Source organism: Mustela nivalis (genome assembly GCF_964662115.1).
Source record: "Mustela nivalis genome assembly, chromosome: 17".
In the NCBI taxonomy this organism is placed as follows: domain Eukaryota; kingdom Metazoa; phylum Chordata; class Mammalia; order Carnivora; family Mustelidae; genus Mustela; species Mustela nivalis.
Window position 1 is genome coordinate 56,570,723 of NC_139036.1, and position 19,079 is coordinate 56,589,801.

The window sequence follows — 19,079 nt, forward strand, 5'->3', positions numbered from 1 at the left end:
GGGACTAAATCCACATTATGACCCAATTTTTTTTTTTTTTTTTTTTGGCTAGTAAAGTTGCTTATTTAGAACTGCCTAAGCTTTTTATTAAACAAAGAGGCTGAAACATTAGTTGCTAGTCACTTATAAACTTTGTTATTCTTTGTTTTGTATCAGTCTGTCAGGAATGCAATGTAGCTTTGTCTTCCTTGAAATGTTACTTCTAGTAGGTCTACTCACTTCATGGTTTTTTTCTAAGCTTCTCAATATTCTTCAGAATAAAGAAAACAGCTCATTTTAAACAAGAAGTTTATTTAAACAACAAGACGCTTGACTTGAAGGGAAAACTATCTAGGATTCATTTCTTTTAGAGTAATTTATCCCTACTTAAAGACAGATTGCCCTACATGTAACAGCTACGTACAAAAAAGTTATAAAATTGTCCTTGGTTTTACAATGATAAATGAAAAACATTAAAATTCTCCAATCAAACAAGGTATGCAAGGATTTTTATGTTGTTCTTTTTTTTTGTTAAACAGTGAGAGCAAAATAACTTACTGGAATATAAAGATAAGAGCCGACTGAGCATGCCACTAATGGAGAGGGGGGGATTTTCACAGAAGCAGTATTTTCCCCCATCCCATCTCCATTTGATGTCGATCAAAACATACCATTGGCCATTTAGTTAAAAAAAAAATGCAATATGCTTGTGCACATACACAGTTACTTTATGTACAATAAAGGAATGGGGAAGGGGAAATGAAAGAATAGAGAAAACTATACTGTAGTAGTCGGGATGTGGCGGAACCAAATTGCGGCTTTCTAATTGAGAATGTCTTCTTGGTCTGAAGGAACAGAGTTCTGGAGTAAAGTAGCAGGTTCCCTTTTTAGTAGACACCTCCTGTCTGCTGCTGGAACACATCAATTGTATCTTCATCCTCCATTTCCAACTGGCATATAAGAGAAGAAAAACAAATGGAAGGCCACTGATTATCAGCTCGTAAGATTTTTAACTCTAGGACTTAAGTACCCCCAAAACCACAAGTTCCACCCAAATCCTGTGTTCATTACTGTAGACATCCTACAGCTTAATGTAGCATCAGTCTTCGGTTTAAGTTAATTTTTCACTTGGTCTTCCTTATATGAAGATTATAAAAAGCTTAGGGGTTTTGTTTGTTTGTTTGAAAGAGGGGGATGGGAGTTTTTGCCTTTTTTTTTTTTTTTCAAGATTTTATTTATTTATTTGACAGGCAGAGATCACAAGTAGGCAGAGAGGCAGGCAGAGAGAGAAGAGGGGAAGCAGGCTCCCTGCTAAGCAGAGAACCCAATGTGGGGCTCCATCCCAGAACCCTGAGATCATGACCTGAGCCGAAGGCAGAGGCTTAACCCACTGAAGGTGCCGGGAAAGCTGTTTTTAAGTGAAAAAGCTTGGGAGTGGCCTGGATGGCTTAGTCCCTTAAGCATCTGCCTTTAGCTCAGGTCATGATCTCAGGGTCCTGGAATCTCTGCTCAGCAGGGAGCCTGCTTCCCCCGCCACCCCACCCCCACTCTCTGCCTGCCTCTCTGCCTACTTGTGATCTCTGGCTGTCAAGTAAATAAATAAAATCTTTAAAAAAAAAAGTTATAAAAATGTTAAAATAGGGGCACCTGGGTGGCTCAGTGGGTTAAAGCCTCTGTCTTCGGCTCAGGTCAATGATCTCAGGGTCCCGGGATAGAGCCCCTCATCGGGCTCTCTGCTCAGCGTGGAACCTGCTTCCCCTCCTCTCTCTCTGCCTGCCTCTCTGCCTACTTGTGATCTCTATCTGTCAAATAAATAAATAAAATCTTTAAAAAAAAAAAAGGTAAAATAATTCATCATGATAAAAATAAATGATATAAAAACAAAATAAATGAAAATAAAAATGATACATGTAAAAGATCTCACTGCAATGTTGTTTAGATGAGCAAAACCCTGGAAATAACCTAAATATAAAAAAACTCAAAGAAATGTGGTACACTCTTAACATGAAACACCACACAGATTTACATGTGTAGAAATGGAACTATCCCTAAGATACAATATTAGGCTAAAAACAAATTTAAAAACTAGGTAGCGGAGTGCCTGGATGGCTCAGTCAGCTGGGCACCTGACACTTGATTTCAAGTTGGGTCCTGATCTCAGGGTTGTGAGATCCAACCTTACGCTGGGCTCTGGGCTCAGGGCAGGGTCTGCCTGGGATCCTCTCTCCCCCTTCGCTTTTCCCCTTCCCTCTGCTCACGCTCAATCAAATCTTAAAACACCAACAAAAAAAGAGACAGAAAAACTGGTTATAGTATGACTATATTTGCATTTCTAAAAGGGTGTGTGTGTGTGTGTGTATGCACACACACACAGCACGGCAGTGAGCTCTGTGCAGTAAGGGAGGGGATACATGTAAGGACAGACTTACTAAAAAAGTACTTTAAGTTTTAAAACTGGTATTCACAAGCCAAGTTTGCAAGACTCACAACCCATACATAGAACAACCGTCCTTTCTACCAGAATAGCAAAATCTTGGTACATACGGCAGCGCTGTAAAATAAATAACCTTTATAACAGTTTATTATGCTGATAATTACCCTCAAAAAAATACGTTCTAAAAACTGGTAATTTGGGAAGAAAAAAAAACACAAAACAAGAACCCTGGGTACCTAAAGACAAGAAACAGAATCATTTCTAACAAAGTTCAAATACACTAAAGTAGGACCATAGAATTAAAATGTTAATGACTTGGGCGCCTGGGTGGCAACGTGGGTTAAGCCTCTGCCTCCTGCTCAGGTCATGATCCCAGGGTCCTCGGATCCAGCCCCACATCAGGCTCCCTGTTCATCAGGAAGACTGCTTCTCCCTTTCCCACTCCCCTGCCTGTGCTCCCTCTCTCACTGTGTCTCTCTTTGTCAAATAAATAAATAAATAAATAAAATCTTTAAAATAAAATAAAATGTTAATGACTAAGTCTCAATTCCCTCTTTGTAAAATGAAATAGCATTCAGATATGAGAATTAAATGAATCGAAGAGAGTATTTAACAGAATATGGACACATACATTACTATTAAAACTGGTCATTAAGATATTCTATTTTTTTTTAAAGATTCTATTTATTTATTTAACACAGAGAGAAATCACAAGTAGGCAGAGGTAGGCAGAGAGAGATGGGGAAGCAGGCCCCCCCGCTGAGCAGAGAGCCCAACGCCGTGCTCCATCCCAGGACCCTGAGACCATGACCCGAGTTGAAGGCAGACTTAACCCACTGAGCCACCCAGGCACCCCAAGATATTCTATTTTATATAATTCTACTATTTAATAAACATTGGGAGAATAATTCTAAAATGAATCAGTTTCGGGACGCCTGGGTGGCTCAGTTGGTTAAGCAGCTGCCTTCGGCTCAGGTCATGATCCCAGTGTCCTGGGATCGAGTCCCACATCGGGCTCCTTGCTCCGCAGGGAGCCTGCTTCTCCCTCTGACTCTGCCTTCCACTCTGTCTGCCTGTGCTCACTTTCGCTCGCGCTCTCTCTCTGACAAATAAATAAAATCTTAAAAAAATAAAATAAAATAAAATAAAAAAATAAAATAAAATGAATCAGTTTCATTCTACAGCAAATTCAATTTCAAATACTCAAAGGAGTTCGAGTCCACTTTCAACATAAAATTTCATAATGCAGATCCAAACAAATCCTTCTCACAGTTTAATATTTGCAGCCAGTAATGTAGAGACCAGAACTTGTTTTTGGTGGCAGATGAGAGCATCAAAAGACAGCAAATGCATTCTAAATATCTGAGTTTAATGTAAATAGGTTTTTATTCTTTTTAAACCATCAAAACATGTCTTCACCTATCTACTGAAATAAAACCCCAGGGATGTCACATTTTACAGTGAAACTTGAAATGCCTTTGAAAGGATAGAAGTCTTTCCAGTCTCTCACTCACCAAGAGAATGCAGCTCCTCCTTGTGGCTATCTCCTATAACTGCTTCTGAGAGACTCACCACGGGAAATCACTTCAAAACATTGTTTCCTCAATTACAACCCAGACATTTCAAATTTTTAAAACACAACCAGAATAGGCTGCTTCACTCAGACCATATTTATTACTTTCTAGTTTTTATAGACTGATAAAACATTTGAAAGTAGAAAGGCTTCAATTTAAAATTCTATCAAAATATTTTTTCCCCCAAACTAAGTCTTGAGTGGAATCTCACAGGGTAAAAGGAAACAAATACGGGGCGCCTGGGTGGCTCAGTGGGTTGGGCCGCTGCCTTCAGCTCAGGTCATGATCTCAGGGTCCTGGGATCGAGTCCTACCACATGGGGCTCTCTGCTCAGCAGAGGGCCTGCTTCCCCTCCTCTCTCTCTGCCTGTCTCTCTGCCTACTTGTGATCTCTGTCAAATAAATAAAATCTTTTAAAAAAAAAGAAACAAATACGAAGACTTTCTGCCACAAAAGACCACCCAGCTGAACCCTTGCAAAGTGACTCCTAAAGAGATTAAGGGAGGGACACGTAGGTACCTCAGTTGTTAAGGGACTGCCTTTGGGTTCAAGTAAATAAAACCTTTTAAACAATTAAAACATAGATTAAGAGATCAGACAGCATCACCTTTTGCAGAAGGCTTTGGAAAGTAACCTATTATCAAAAACCCTACTGATCCGGACACCTGGATGTGAGTTGGTTAAGCGGTGCCTTCGGCTCCCAGCATCCTGGGATCGAGTCCCACATCGGGTTCCTTGCTCAGCAGGAAGCCTGCTTCTCCCTCTGCCTCTGCCTGCCACTCTGTCTGACCAAAAAAAAAAAAAAAAAAAAAAAAAAATCCCCCCAAAAAAACAAACCCTACTGATCAAGCTAAACCACTAAGAGACTTCCAGTTAGAGCCCCCAAGGTCCCTTTAGTTCACAAGGGCTGGTGAAAGAGAAGTCAGCACGAGAAGTGAAAATGCTCAGGGTCTACAACCAACCAATCACCTGTTGGGAACCTGGAGCATGATCAAGAGCTGTGGCGACAAAAACAGCACTCTTAAGTATTGTCTCCAAATAGCGCTGGCAATGGGAACGATTAGACTAAATTAACTAAATGACCTATCAGCTTTACAAAATGGTAACTGGTTTAAAAACCACTAGCATTTCCTGAAGAAATACTAATATTCATAATATTTTAAAGTTTTGCACACTGGTGAAAAACTCTACTCCAATGTCTAAAAGTCTACAAATAAAAACAAGGCTGCTGAGCAAATCACAAAACACACCGCCTTTTCTAGTTAGCAAAAAGACATTTTACCTGTGCAGGTGTGTCTGTTTCATTGATTGGCTGACCATCAAATCGGAATCTGATCTGCCTCATTGACAAACCCTGCAAGAGAGTAAAAGCAGTTAAGAATGCAAGAAAACACTAAGAACTAAAATTATATGCATATTTAGCCATAAATATATTAAAAGAGAAACCTAAATAAATGATCATCAACATGTTCACATTTCTACGTGGGTAAAAAGATTTGGCATGACTTTCACATTCTCTGAACTATGTCTGAACTTCTTAGGAAGAATTTTTTTTTTTTTTGAAGATTTTATTTATTTAATTGAGAGAGGGAACAAACTGGGGGAGGAGCAGAGGGAGAGAGAGAAGCAGACTCCCCGCTGAGCCGGGAGGCTGAATCTCTGGCGATCTCCCAGATTCCAGGATCATGACCTAAGCCAAAGGCAGACACACAAACAACTAAACCACCTGGGCACCCAATAAATGATCAAAAGGTCTTTTTTAGGGGTGCCCGGATGGCTCAGTTGGTTAAGCAGCCAATTCTTGATTTTGACTCAGGTCATGACCTATTTGAGATTCTCTCTCCCTCTCCTTTTACCTGTCCCCAACTTACTCTTTCACTCTCTCAAATAAATAAATCTTTTTTTTTTAAAGGTCGTTTTAAAAAAGGTGTATTACTTTGAGACCACAGCTACTCCAAGTTTGAACAGATCATAGCTTGTGCCAAACTGTATTTAAATGAATTAGAAAAATACTAAAATTTATTTTTTTAACAAGATTTTACTTATTTGACAGAGAGATCACAAGTAGGCAGAGGCAGGCAGAGATAGAGGAGGAAGCAGGCTCTCCGCTGAGCAGAGAGCCCGATGCGGGGCTCGATCCCAGGACCCTGGGATCATGACCCGAGCCGAAGTCAGAGGCTTTAACCCACTGAGACACCCAGGCGCCCCAACTTACTGAAATTTAAAGTAAAATATATGCACAGCAACATTCTCCATTGCATTGAGAGCTCTCAAAAAAGGAATAAAAAACCCACCCTTAATAATGAAAACTGGAAGTCACTGAAATGTAACAATTAAAATTTTGCCTTAGAGCTACTTAAACTTCGGGTGCCTGAGTGGCTCAGTTGGTTGAGCGACTGCCTTTGGCTCAGGTCATGATCCTGGAGGCCCAGGATCAAGTTCCACATCAGGATCCCTGCTCAGCAGGGAGTCTGCTTCTCCATCTGACCCTGCCCCTTCTCATGCTCTCTTTTTCAAATAAATAAAATCTTAAAGAAGAAAAGCTACTTAACCTTCATTTCTAGCCAAACAATTCCTGTCACCAAGCAAAAGTAACCAAGCACAATGTTAGGCACGCCACAAGAATTCAACCCTTGGGTAATCAGCATTTCCACCATTACTGTCCTAAAACCATCCATAAGCATGTAAGCTTAAAACTGTGGAATACCTCAAAAGAACCACCTGCTTTTTAAATTCCTTCTTAGTACTTACCCAGACCAGCAATGATTATTTGTCAACCTCTCACTGAAAAGTAAGCTCCAGGAGGGACAAGAACCACTGACTGTCTTGGTTACATACTGCATTCCTTGCACACAGTAGGTGCTAATGAATATGCTAATGGTAATGATGGAATAAAACGAATGAAAAGTAGTACCTACCTTACCATGCTTCATTTTATTTAAAAATAAATCATTTAAAATAAATCTAAAGGGGCGCCTGGGTGGCTCAGTGGGTTAAAGCCTCTGCCTTCGGCTCAGATCATGATCCCAGGGTCCTGGGATCGAGCCCCACATCGGGCTCTCTGCTCAGCGGGGAGCCTGCTTCCTCCTCTCCCTCTGCCTGCTTCTCTGCCTACTTGTGATCTGTCTGTCAAATAAATAAAATCTTTAAAAAAAAATTTAAAAAAAAATAAATAAATAAAATAAATCTAAAGCCTACTAAGTTGAGGAACAGCTTTATTACAAAAAAGGGAATTTTAAAATTACGAGTTTGGCTTCAAGAAATTTTTGTTATGTATTTGAGGAGGTAAATGAGCCTAAGCACACCCCTTCTGCAAAGCAGATTCCAGTGTTTTACTAATCATTACCTACCTGACATAGGGGTGGGGAAAAGGGAAAATGAGCACAGCTGGCAAGTGCAGCCGAAGAAAGACAAGATGGGAAAATAAAGTCTCTCCGGACATATGCTGTAAATATATTAACTGGAAAAAGGGCTTTTTAGGAAGCACCCTACCAAAAAAAAAAAAAAAAAAAAAAAAAAAATCACTCCTGTATCATCCTCATACCACAAAATGTTACTATTGTTTGTGTAACTACTGTTACACAAATCCCTGCTTCAACTAAACTGAGTTCCTAGGACTAGAATATTGAAACAAAGTGCTCAATACTTGACTCCTGTATTCCTTTATTAAACATGGATTCATTAAGTCTATCTTTAAAACTACCCCTAACATCAAGATCGTATTACCTACCTTGAACACTCTAGCCTGTGACACATACCACTTTCGGACTAGCCTTTGTCTTGGAGAATGCAATTCCAGACCAGACAGGGGACACAACCTTAATTCATTCCTCATGACATCCAAATTTAATTTGTGATTATGCAAAGCAACCATGAATTAAATGCCAAGCCATTAACTACTAATTACACATTTGCAAACACTCCACTGAAGACCCATTGCTTTAACAAAATACGAAGCCATATGCTGGTTTCTTTCTCTATGTCCACTAGTAAAGTCCTAACATCAATGGCATGGCCGTTCAAAACAAGAAGGGAAAAAAACACAAGGCCAGAACAGGCATCATATTCCTTTATTACTACCTGTTTGCATGCTTTTCCTTATCAATAAAATGTTTTATTTTGCTACAGACTGAACGTCAAAAATTCAGGAGACCTGCCTTTCAGATTCCATAAACCACGTAAATTCAAACAATGAATTTGGAAACCAGTATTTGGATTTCACTTCTGAGTAAATCTTTTTTTTTTTTTTAAAGATTTTATTTATTTATCAGAGAGAGGGGGGGAGAGAGCGAGCACAGGCAGACAGAATGGCAGGCAGAGGCAGAGGGAGAAGCAGGCTCCCTGCTGAGCAAGGAGGCAGATGTGGGACTCAATCCCAGGACGCTGGGATCATGACCTGAGCCGAAGGCAGCTGCTTAACCAACTGAGCCACCCAGGCGTCCCCACTTCTGAGTAAATCTTCTCTCTGAGCTTCAGCTTCAGAGTTGTGCCGCGGAAGAGTTGTGTGAGGGTATCTCTTTGGATCCCTACTTCTTCATTTCACAAAACCGAACTAAACCAATAAATCAGTCTGGGCTCTCTAAAGCCACTTAACATTCCACAAAATCATTAGTTATAGTAAATGCACACTAGAATGGCACAGTATGCCCTCAGCCAAAGAGGACAAACTCAATCCTACATGTGAACAGAAAATTTATTTACAACCCAACTTCTGGAGGCAGCTTGAATGTTCGCTATCACTGTATAAGCATTTACTGAACACACTCATATATATGTCAGGTACTAGTTTAAGTTCTAGAGAAACAGTGAACAAAAAGGCCCTACGCTCTGTAGCTTACATTTTAATGGAAAGGCAAATACAGTGATCAATGCAAAAAACAAAAAACAGTGAGAGGACCAAGTGATGGGAGCAAAAGCACTGTGAATTAATCAGAAAAGTCTTCAAAGATAGTAATCAACCAGGAGTGGAATAAAATGGCTAAGGGCTCAGCACTATCCAAAAGAAATCTTATTATGTGAGCTACACGTCATTTTAATTTTTCTAATTGCCACATTAAAATCAGGTAAAATTTTAATGTTTTAAATCAATATGTTGGGACGCCTGGGTGGCTCAGTTGGTTAAGCAGCTGCCTTCGGCTCAGGTCATGATCCCAGCGTCCTGGGATCGAGTCCCATATCGGGCTCCTTGCTCCGCAGGGAGCCTGCTTCTCCATCTGACTCTGCCTTCCACTCTGTCTGCCTGTGCTCGCTCTCGCTCACTCTCTCTGACAAATAAATAAAATCTTTAAAAAAAAAAAAAATCAATATGTTAAAAATCCTTTTAACATGTAATTGACATTTGAAAAATTAAGGTATTTTACTTTTCCCACTATGAGTTTTCAAAATCGGGTACATATTGTACACTTTCCAGCACATATTAATTTGGACTAGCCATGTTTCAGGAGATGAGCAGTCACACATGGCTTGTTATCTACTGTTCTGAACAGCACAGGTTTAAATAGAGAACACAATTTGTTGATGGATTTTATAGGAGTTATAAAGCATCATCAAGGATAATCCCAAGGTTTTGACCTCCCGACTAGATATAACATAGTGCTATTTACTGAGTAGGGATACCGGAGAAAAAGATTTCTAGGAGCACAATCAAGAGTCTTTCAATAAATAAATAAAATCTTTAAAAGGGGGGGGGGGGGACGCCTGGGTGGCTCAGTGGGTTAAAGCCTCTGCCTTTGGCTCAGGTTATGATCCCAGGGTCCTGGGATGGAGCCCTGCATCTGGAGCTCTCTCTGCTAGGGAGGGAGCCTGCTTCCCTCCCTCCCGCTCTGCCTACTTATGATCTCTTATCTGTCAAATAAATAAAATTTAAAAAAAAAAAGTCTTTGGCATATGCACTTTTGAGATGCCTATCAGCTACTTGAACTCCTCCAAAGATCCAACTGAGTTCATTAGAAAATAAATATGAGCATTTAATTAATCTTGATAGGAAATCCTTAGTCAAAAATCAACTGTCCAAAACAAACAAAACAACAACCCTTTAGCTATGCAAATTAAATTGAGTAAATATTCTAGGCTTTTGAGAGGCTATACCCACACCTAAAAAGAAAATGGGGGGGGGGGGCACCTGGGTGGCTCAGTGGGTTGATCCTCTGCCTTTAGCTCAGGTCATGATCTCAGGGTCCTGGGATTGAGCCTTGCATCGGGCTCCCCGCTAGGGAGGGAGTCTGCTTCCCTCTCTCTGCCTGCTATTCTGCCTACTTGTGATCTCTCTCTCTCTGTGTCAAATAAATAAATAAATAAATAATCTTTAGAAAAAGGGAACTAATCTTTCCAAATTTTCCTGAATCTTATCTTCAAATTATATTTGCATTCCAAGTGTATATGCAGTGGAATTATATTTTTAATGGATTACCAATGCTTCTTTTCCCCTAGTGCAAATTAAGAGTGGCCCCAAGTTTAGTCAACTTAAACTTAAAAACTGAAAAAAATTCAAGAAAAACTTTATTTACATGAGTAATATATTAAATTTTAACATACCAGGAAAACCGCCTAATTCTTGATTGACCCACTAATTCCATTCTACAGAACAATTTCTTTTATTTTTAAAAAAATTTTTAATAAAGATTTTATTTATTTGACAGAGAGGCATAGCTAGAGAGGGAAAACACAAGCAAGGGGAGTGGGAGAGGAGAAGCAGGCTTCCCAAAGAGCAGGAAGTCCAATATGGGGCATAATCCCAGGACCCTGGGATCATGACCTGAGCCACCAGGTGCTTATAAAGACAATATCCATACGGGATGTACTATATGTCTTTGTTTTTCTGGTACACAGTATGATGCCCCACCACACGGTAGGCATCTGATAAGTATCAGATAAGTAAAAAGATCCTTTGGGGCCCCTATAGGAAATAAAGGAAGTCTTAAATATGAACTTTTAGGATTAATAGAGGTTATCAATAGATATGTCTAGTAAAATGCTAATGGTTAAACTAGGTGGTAAGCATATGGGTATTCAATGTTAAGTTTTTTCAACTTTGCTCTACATTTGAGTTTCCATATTAAGTTTTGAAAAATAGGACCCTTTAAAAAATGTGTGACAAGGGGCACCTGGGTGGCTCAGTGGGTTAAAGCCTCTGCCTTCTGCTCAGGTCATGATCTCAGGGTCCCCATCGGGCTCTCTGCTCAGCAGGGAGCCTGCTTCCCTTCCTCTCTCTCTGCCTGCCTCTCTGCCTGCTTGTGATTTCTGTCTGTCAAATAAATAAATAAAATCTTAAGAAAAAAAAATGTGACGATTCAAAATCTAAAATTTAATAAAAAGATATGCTGAGAACTTTGTTGAAAACCACTAAATCTAAGCATGAGTTTCTACTTTGTAAGAAGTGTGCTATGTGAAAGTTCTACAAGATGATTACCTTTTAAAATTCCCCTGTAACCTGAAGGGGCACTAGTGTTCAAATATGGAAGATGCTAGAGCAAAAATTCTTTAGCACAAGTAGGAAGTATATATTTATTAGTTGTTCAAAGGAATTTTACCAAAATTCTTCAAATAAGATACACTGAAAATCAGTATCTTTTAAGGAATTATAGGATTAGTTTACATATGAAGCTAAAAGAAACCTATAAGCACAGTATTCTATTACAAATAAATTATGCATAAAATAAAGCTTCAATCTCAAAATGAAGTTTATCTTCAGTTTCCTCCAAATGGCCTTAGAGCTCATGCAGGAAGTCCAACAAGTATCAGCTCAAACTCAATCTCCCAACTTCAAGAGTTGTTGTTTTTTTTTTTTCCAACTTCTACAGGTTTAAGTCTTACTCTATTTTGAACCTATTTTTAAGGTAATTTGCATTGCAGACAACTTGTTTTAGTCTAAAAGAATGACTTTCCCAACTTTAATGGAGTAGAATTAAAAAAAAAAAAAAAAAACCCTTCCACCAGGTTATTATTAACTGATAAAGGTATCAGAGTTTTTGTTAGACTTGCAAAAGTCAACTTTAAAGTTACCTCTTTATTGTTACAGATTCAACCTCACAAAAGGAATCTTCTTTGTCTTAAACCCTGCATTCACCTCCCAGCAGCTATTCAGCTCTACTGCTTGCTGTCCATTTACTAATTTCTGAGTAAAACGCAAATGTCCCTATAACATAGGAATGTTTTTGCCTGACTCAGGAGGTTAAATTTATTGACCTCTACCATGAGTTAAGAAAATACTACAATTCTACATGCACAATTTAATTTTATTTCCAAATTGGTTTAAATGCTCAAAACAAACTGTTCTGACAGGACACAAATTTTAAATGGATTAAAAAAAAGCCTGAGACGAAATTTTATCAAGTTCATTCTTATTCTCTTATAGAAGTAGAATCAAGTCCCCTGGGGAACAAATTGCATGTTGTGACTATAATTTGATGAATTCTGGCATAGGACTAGAATCATACAGAATATTAACCAAACCATCCTAAGGGTTTTCATGAAGCATCAACATACCAAGTGTAGGAAAGAACTGATATGTGAAGTATATAAATGCATTCATTCAACCAAAGATAATTATATTATGCCAGTCTAGTTTCTATTCTCAAGAAAATTAAATTTTTCTTAATAAGTTTTATTGGAAGTGCATATGTCAGTTCCTCACCTGTCGTTCACAATAGGCTTTCATTAGTTTACTAAGTGGTGTATGCCTCTTAATCTTAAACTGCACCACAGAACCATCCTGCCCCGCCACCTTCAAATTAATATGATCGTTGTTCTCAGTCTTGACTCCTTCCTGTTGAAAGAAAAATAAAAGTGTAATTTGGAAAATGTGAAAAGCAAACACCTTTTAAAGTAGCAGCAGCCCAACTTGCTTCAGAAATCAACAGGTTTCTCATTCTGTATGATAAAAGAGTATACAGCTGTTTTCAGCCGCTGAAATCAATCTGAAAGATGGAAAATCCTGGAGCAACGATATTAAATAGCTGTCACAGAAACAGAAAAGCAGACTACATGCAATATACCGTCAGCGATAACCATCGATTTTTAAAGATGGGTCCCACTCAATGCACTGAAAGGTACCCCTGTATCTGAATTTTCTAAAATGGCATATTTTATCCCCTCAAAATATATGTCATTTCCCTTAAAAAGATTAAAATAACCGTCTTTTCTCTTTATACAATACAGAACGCACAGATAAAAATCTAGACCTTGCAATTGAAAACTCATTACAACTGTCTCGTTAAAAAGTTACTAAACTCAGTTTAATAACATATCTCAACTACATTTTTAAAAAACCTCACTGAGGAATATCCCCCGATTCTCTCTGAAGCAGCGGTAATAACTCAGAACCACTATTCCTGTTCGCCTCTAAGAGCAGCCTCACTTTTGTTTATTTTCAGTTAAGAGCTCTTATTCTCCCCTCCCCTTTGTTGTCATGGGTCAAATGCCGTTTTCTTCCAAGTCTTCCTCGTAGATTTCCACCCAACCTGAAGTTCGCCCAAATCCAGGGCTGATGGGATTCTGTAGCCCCCAAGTCACTTCAGAAAAGGAAGGGGCAGGGGGTGTCACAGAACAAACCCTACCAAAGTCCCGTGTGCCAGGAAGAAGTGGAAGCCTCAGTCCTCACGGGAAGAGCCTCCCGGTGCCTCAAAACCCGCGTTAAAAAGTTCAGCCCGACCAAGTCTTTCTGCGCTCCCCTCTGCCTGCAACTTCCCGAGACCGCATGGTCTCGGCAGGTTAGGGGTGATCTGGCACCAACGGAAAAGCCCTTGCCCAGCCCCCTGGGGACCCCGAAGCCGGGAAAGTGGGAAATACTCCCCGCGAATCCAGGAACCCCCGACCCCTCACGACGGCCCGATGGGGAACCCATCGGCAGCCCATTGATTCTCCTCGAGCCCTCGCCAGGCCAGCGCGGCGAGGGGCAGGGGTCCCCAGATGCCCGCAGCCCCCCATCCCTGAGGGGAAAGCCCGGAGCGGAGGGAACTCCCCGCCACCGCGGAGGCGGCAACACCCGCCACGGCTCCGCGCGGGGTCCGCGGAGGGTGGGGACACCGCGCGCCCTAACGCCCCTCCGCACGCGCGCCCGGCCGGCCGGGCCCGAGGAGCTCCGCTCGCGGCCGATGGGGCCGCGGGCGTCCGCGATCCGCCCGCCCTACTCGCGCCCGGCGCGCACTCCGAGGCGGCCGGGGGCGGGGGAGGGCGGCGGGGCCTCCTCCGGCGCGGGAGGGAGGAAGAGGGGAGGGAGGAAAATGGCGCGGAGCGCCCGGGCCTGAGCCGCGGCCGGCCCCGTGGGGGGCCCAGGAAGGCGCGGGGAGCCCGCGGCGGGCTCAGGCCGGACCCCGGCCCGCGCCGTGACCCCAACCGCGCGGGGAGCCGAGGGAGCCGGCGCCGAGCTCACCTTGGGCTTTTCGTCGGCCATGGCGAGCGCCGGAGTCTCCTCAGCTGCCGCTTCACAAAAGAGGTACCAGGTCCGCACCGAACGAGCACACAAGCAGCACCAGGAGCGGCAGAAGAAGGAGGCGGCAGCGGTGGAGGAGGGAGAGGGCGCGCGCACGTCGTGCGCTCCCTCCCCCCACCCTGCGTGCGCGAGCACGAGCCGCCGGGGCTTCCCATTGGTTGCCGCCTCGCGGGAGCGCGCAACGCTTACATAACCACCCCCACCCCCCGCCTCGCACCGCCCCGGCCTGGGCCCGGCGCCCGCCAGGCCGGCGGGAAGAGGCGCGGACACGCGCACCCGGCCCGCCGCGGGGGCGCGCCTGGCTCTGGGCGGGGCTGTATTGTCCTCCTTCTGTGGTGGAGCTTAATCAAAATGGCTTCCAGCTGGTCCTCGGTGGGGACGAGGAGGCTTGAGGCCTAGACCTGAGACTCAGGCTGGGGAAGGCAGACTGACTAGAGGAGGAAGGGGGAGCCTAAGTCAAAGCCTTAGTATGAGGTTCTGGGGAAAAAACCCTCTTGTTGGTGGCCCAAATGCAGCTTTCTACATGGTTGGAGGAACATCACACTCACTCAGCCTCTCATCCTCTGAATTTCAAAGCTTCAGCCTGAACGCGCTTCCCACCGGGCTCTTGCTTCAGTGCGGTGCCTACTTCTTTCTTGCTGGTAAATCCGTACTTTGCTAGCTGAGGAAAAAAGGTTCATCCTACAAACTCCTTAACTCATGGCCTGGGTCCCAGCCTCCAAGAGGAAACAGGATCCCTGACAGTGAACCACCTAATATCGAGCTTCCAGACCAATCGGTCAGGTTAAAAAATAGAAGTAGGTCCTTCCTGTCTTAGGAGCAATCCTGACTTCAAGGCAGTGGATTCCTCCCACTACTCTAGGTAGGTTTTATTATTCCCTTCGTCTTTATGCTTTCTTCCACTCCTCCCTTAGCATAGAAAAAGCCTCTCTCGATTCTGTTTCCTTCTTAAGTTACCAACATATCTCGCTCCATTCTTGGCCAAACATCTTGAAAAACTGTCCATGCCAGCTGCCTCCACTCCCTCACCTCCCACTCACTCCTCAATCCACTGAAGCCTGGTGCTGTCCCTGGAGCTCCCCTAGAACGGCTCTCTGCAAGGTCACCACAGACTTCTGTGCGGGATCCAGCGTGCTTCCCCAATCCTCACTCCTCGGAATCCCCTGCCGGTGACTTGGGGCTGTTGATTCCGGCCTGTCCTTGATCCCTTTGCAATTCTTTTCCTACTCAGGCCTTCCCTTAAATGTTCCATGCGTTGTGTTTTAGATCCTTTTCTCTTATCATTCTATTCCCTCTCCTGGGATGATTTCACCCACCTTCTATCACCACCTATTACCTAAGGATTCTCAGATATGTATTTCTAAACTAGGTGTTGCTCTGAGCATCCAACCCATAAATCCAACCGACCTGTGAACATCCCCACTTGAATGTCCCAGAGGCACATCAAACTCAGCAAATCTCAACTAAAATTCCTCACTTCACCTTCTGGGAACCCACTGCCTTTCTCCTTGGAGTTCTTGGTTCACTGAATGGCGCACCATTACAACTGTTGTTCCTCCAGGCGGGAGAGCCAGGGGTCTTCCTTGACTTCTTGTTCTTCTTCACCCCCACCCACTCACCTCCCCATGCAATGGATCTCTGAGTCCAGTCTATTCCACCTTCTAAATACCTACCAAATCTAGTTGCTTCTCTTCAGGCTCTGTCTGGTCTCCGAGCCAGTCTGTATTTGCTGGACTTCCAGCTGATCCTTCATGGGGAAGAAGATGCTTAAGACCCTACATGAAAGACAGGCCAAGGAAGGCCGATGAATCAGGGCAGGTAGGGGAAGCCTGAATTCAAGTCAGCTTACCCGGAGACCACTGCAATAGCCTCCTGTTTTGTTATTGTTTTTGTAAGGTAAGTCCCTCTTGTGCCTGTATATTTGAGTGGCTCAGAATCATCTGAGGTACCATTTTTTGTTTGTTTGTTTTTGTTTTGTTTTGTTTTAAGCAAGCTCTACTCCCAGCATGGGACTTGAACTCACCTCCCAGAGATCAAAAAAGTTGCATGCGCTACCAACTAAGGCAGATGGGTGCCCCTTAGAGTACCAGTTTAAATGCATATTTGTAGGAAAATAAAAGAAAATAAATGCACATTCTTGGGCAGTGTGGCTCTGGAATCCCCCATTAAAAAAAAAAAAAAGATTTTATTTATTTATTCATAAAAGACAGAGAGAGAGAGGAAGAGGGATGTGGGACTCAATCCCAGGACCCTGGGATCATAACCTGAGCTGAAGGCCAGAATTTAAACAACTGAACCACCCAGGTACCTTAGAATCCCCCCTTTTTAACAAACTTCCCTGATGATTCTTTCCCCCCCCCCCCCCCGATGATTCTTACACACACTGGTCTGAGAACCACAAACCATTCTAGAGCAAAAACAAAAAAAGTTTTTGCCACTCCTTGGTTCAGTGGCAGTCCTCTGCCTTGAAGGGTAAAGTCCAAAATTCCTATAAGGCCTACAGAGCCCTTTGAGAGTTAATCCAGGCTAACCATTCTAGCTCTTTCTCATCATTTCCTCCTGGAAATGTCTGCTTCAGTCATATTCAATTACTTAGGGTTCCTGAATGGGCCAGCTCTCTATCAACTCCAAGCTTTCATCCATTGTAGGTACTCAAAGATTCACTGAATGAGTAAATAAATTGAAGCTATCACTATGTGTAAGGTCACATGCTAGGCATTGGGCAAAGTCCCCGACTCAAGTAACTTATAATCAGGTCATGGGTGGGTAGGAAATACACAAGAAGTGAAAGGGGAAGAGAACCAACTTCTGGGCGTCAGGCACTGAGTGGGGTTTTACTAATATTAGCTCATTTTCTCCTTACACAAACCCTTCCAAGTAGGTGTAGTATTTATTTGCTACTGAGGGTCAAAGGAGTTAAATAACTTGCCCAATATCACACAGCTGGCAAGTAGTGTTGATTGAGGTTCTACTGTATGCCAGGGAATGAACAAGCTGGGTGCTATGCCAGGTACTACAGAGAAAGAAAGAGAGAAGCTATCCTTGCTCTCCTGTACCTAGGTCTTCTGTTGCCATCACATACCTTCCCAGCCTGATAAGACTGGAGAACCATCAAAAAGGAATATGTCCTGTTAAACTTACCCTGGTTAATATATGTGGGCCTCCAATAATCAAATGGTTGTTTAGTCATTAGCTTTTAGGCGACAGGTGTGTCTTACAGTATCCTTCCTCTCCAAAGTTATGCTAAATTACAAAATCACCTTCGGGCAAAGGAGGAGCTCCTATAAAAAGTAGTTAACATATTCAAATGTGTGAGCAATATATATTCCAATGGCAGGGCACTTGGGTGGCTCAGTTGTTAAGCCTCTGCCTTCAGCTCAGGTCATGATCCCAGGGTCCTGGAATCGAACTATATACATCAGGGTCCCTACTCAACAGAGTCTGCTTCTTCCTCTCCTACTCCCACTGCCTGTGTGCTCCCTCTCTTTTTCCCTCCTTCTCAAATAAATAAAATCTTTAAAAAAATAAAAGAAAAAAAGATAGTACATTCCAATGGCAGACTGGAATTCTATGAGCTGAACCTAGGGGATCTACTGAAGTTGTATGTGAGAGTCTCTTTACAATTTCCAAAGGGGAAAAAATGTGAAAAGATAGAAATTTCCCAACATTAAGCTTGTCCCTCCATCATTTTTTTAAATAAATATTTTAGTTATTTATTTGACAGAGAGAGGAGAGACAGCGAGAGAGAGGGAACACAAGCAGGGGGAGTGGGAGAGGGAGAAGCAGGCTTCCCACTGAGCAGGGAGCCTGATGCAGGGCTTGATCCCAGGACTCTGGGATCATACCCTGAACCAAAGGCAGACATTTAGGCAGACATTTAAGGACTGAGCCACCCAGGCGCGCCCCACCCCATCATTTTTATAGGGGAGGGTAAGGGGGTGGCTGTGCACTGGAAGAGGGTGCTTTAGAGTAAAAAGTAGAAGGGGTAACAGATACAGAAAAGAACAATGGCAAATTTTCTTTTTCCCCCAAAGACTGATTGATTGATTGATTGATTGATTTGTTTGACAGAGATCACAAGTAGGCAGAGAGGCAGACAGAAAGAGAGGAGGGGAAGCAAGCTCCCTGCTGAGCAGAGAGCCTGACATAGGGCTTGATCCCAGGACCCGGAGATCATGACCTGGGCCGAAGGCAGAGGCCTAACCCACTGAGCCACCCAGGCACCCCCAATGGCAGATTTTCATCAAGTGATTATTATCTGGGGATTCTGTGCTAACCCCTTGATCCTCACTAAACCTCTATTATTGTCCCCATTTTACAGAAGAAGAAAATAAGACATAGAGAGGTTGGCCAACTTGGTCACCCAGCTTGAAGTGGCAGAGCCAGAATCCTATGAAACTCGGGCTTTCCAACTCAGAGCCCAGTGCTTAGTTCCTGTGGAACCACATATAGATCCCTATGCAAGGAAGAGAAAAAAACAGGCAGAAAAAAGAATCCTAGAATAGTCCAAGAGCACCAGTTGAGTTGTTTTGACTTAAATTTTTGTTTGGTATTCTCTCGGCAGAGTTTGAAAGTTCCATGAAAGCAGAGACTTGTCCGTCTTGTTTGCAGTTTTGTCCCCAACACCTTGCGTAGTTCTTGGATCCTGAAGGATGAGAGAAGTG

General features: G+C 42.7%; 1 protein-coding gene and 1 long non-coding RNA gene across 2 annotated transcripts; one reads left to right on the forward strand and one right to left on the reverse strand.

Annotated features, from left to right (window-relative positions):
* Window positions 1-271: 271 nt before the first annotated feature.
* SUMO2 (small ubiquitin like modifier 2) lies at window positions 272-14,571 on the reverse strand. The gene is made up of 4 exons (XM_082705291.1): window positions 14,356-14,571; window positions 12,619-12,750; window positions 5,269-5,340; window positions 272-929 (listed from the first exon to the last, which is right to left on the reverse strand). The coding sequence occupies exons 1-4, from the start codon at window positions 14,374-14,376 to the stop codon at window positions 867-869; spliced, it is 288 nt and encodes a 95-aa protein (XP_082561417.1). The 5' UTR covers window positions 14,377-14,571; the 3' UTR covers window positions 272-866.
* A 188-nt stretch (window positions 14,572-14,759) lies between these two features.
* On the forward strand, window positions 14,760-19,079 carry LOC309850834. Its single transcript, XR_014304460.1, has 3 exons — window positions 14,760-15,277; window positions 16,112-16,311; window positions 18,980-19,079. It is a non-coding gene; the product is annotated as an uncharacterized lncRNA (long non-coding RNA).

What these genes read in the sequence shown, in the direction of transcription:
- SUMO2 (XM_082705291.1), bottom strand. Translation starts at nt 14,376, where the DNA reads ATGGCCGACGAAAAGCCCAAG. An exon ending in TGGCCGACGAAAAGCCCAAG is followed by an intron (nt 12,751 to 14,355) that starts GTGAGCTCGGCG and finishes TTCTTTCAACAG; the next exon opens with GAAGGAGTCAAGACTGAGAA. An exon ending in AAACAGACACACCTGCACAG is followed by an intron (nt 930 to 5,268) that starts GTAAAATGTCTT and finishes CTTATATGCCAG; the next exon opens with TTGGAAATGGAGGATGAAGA.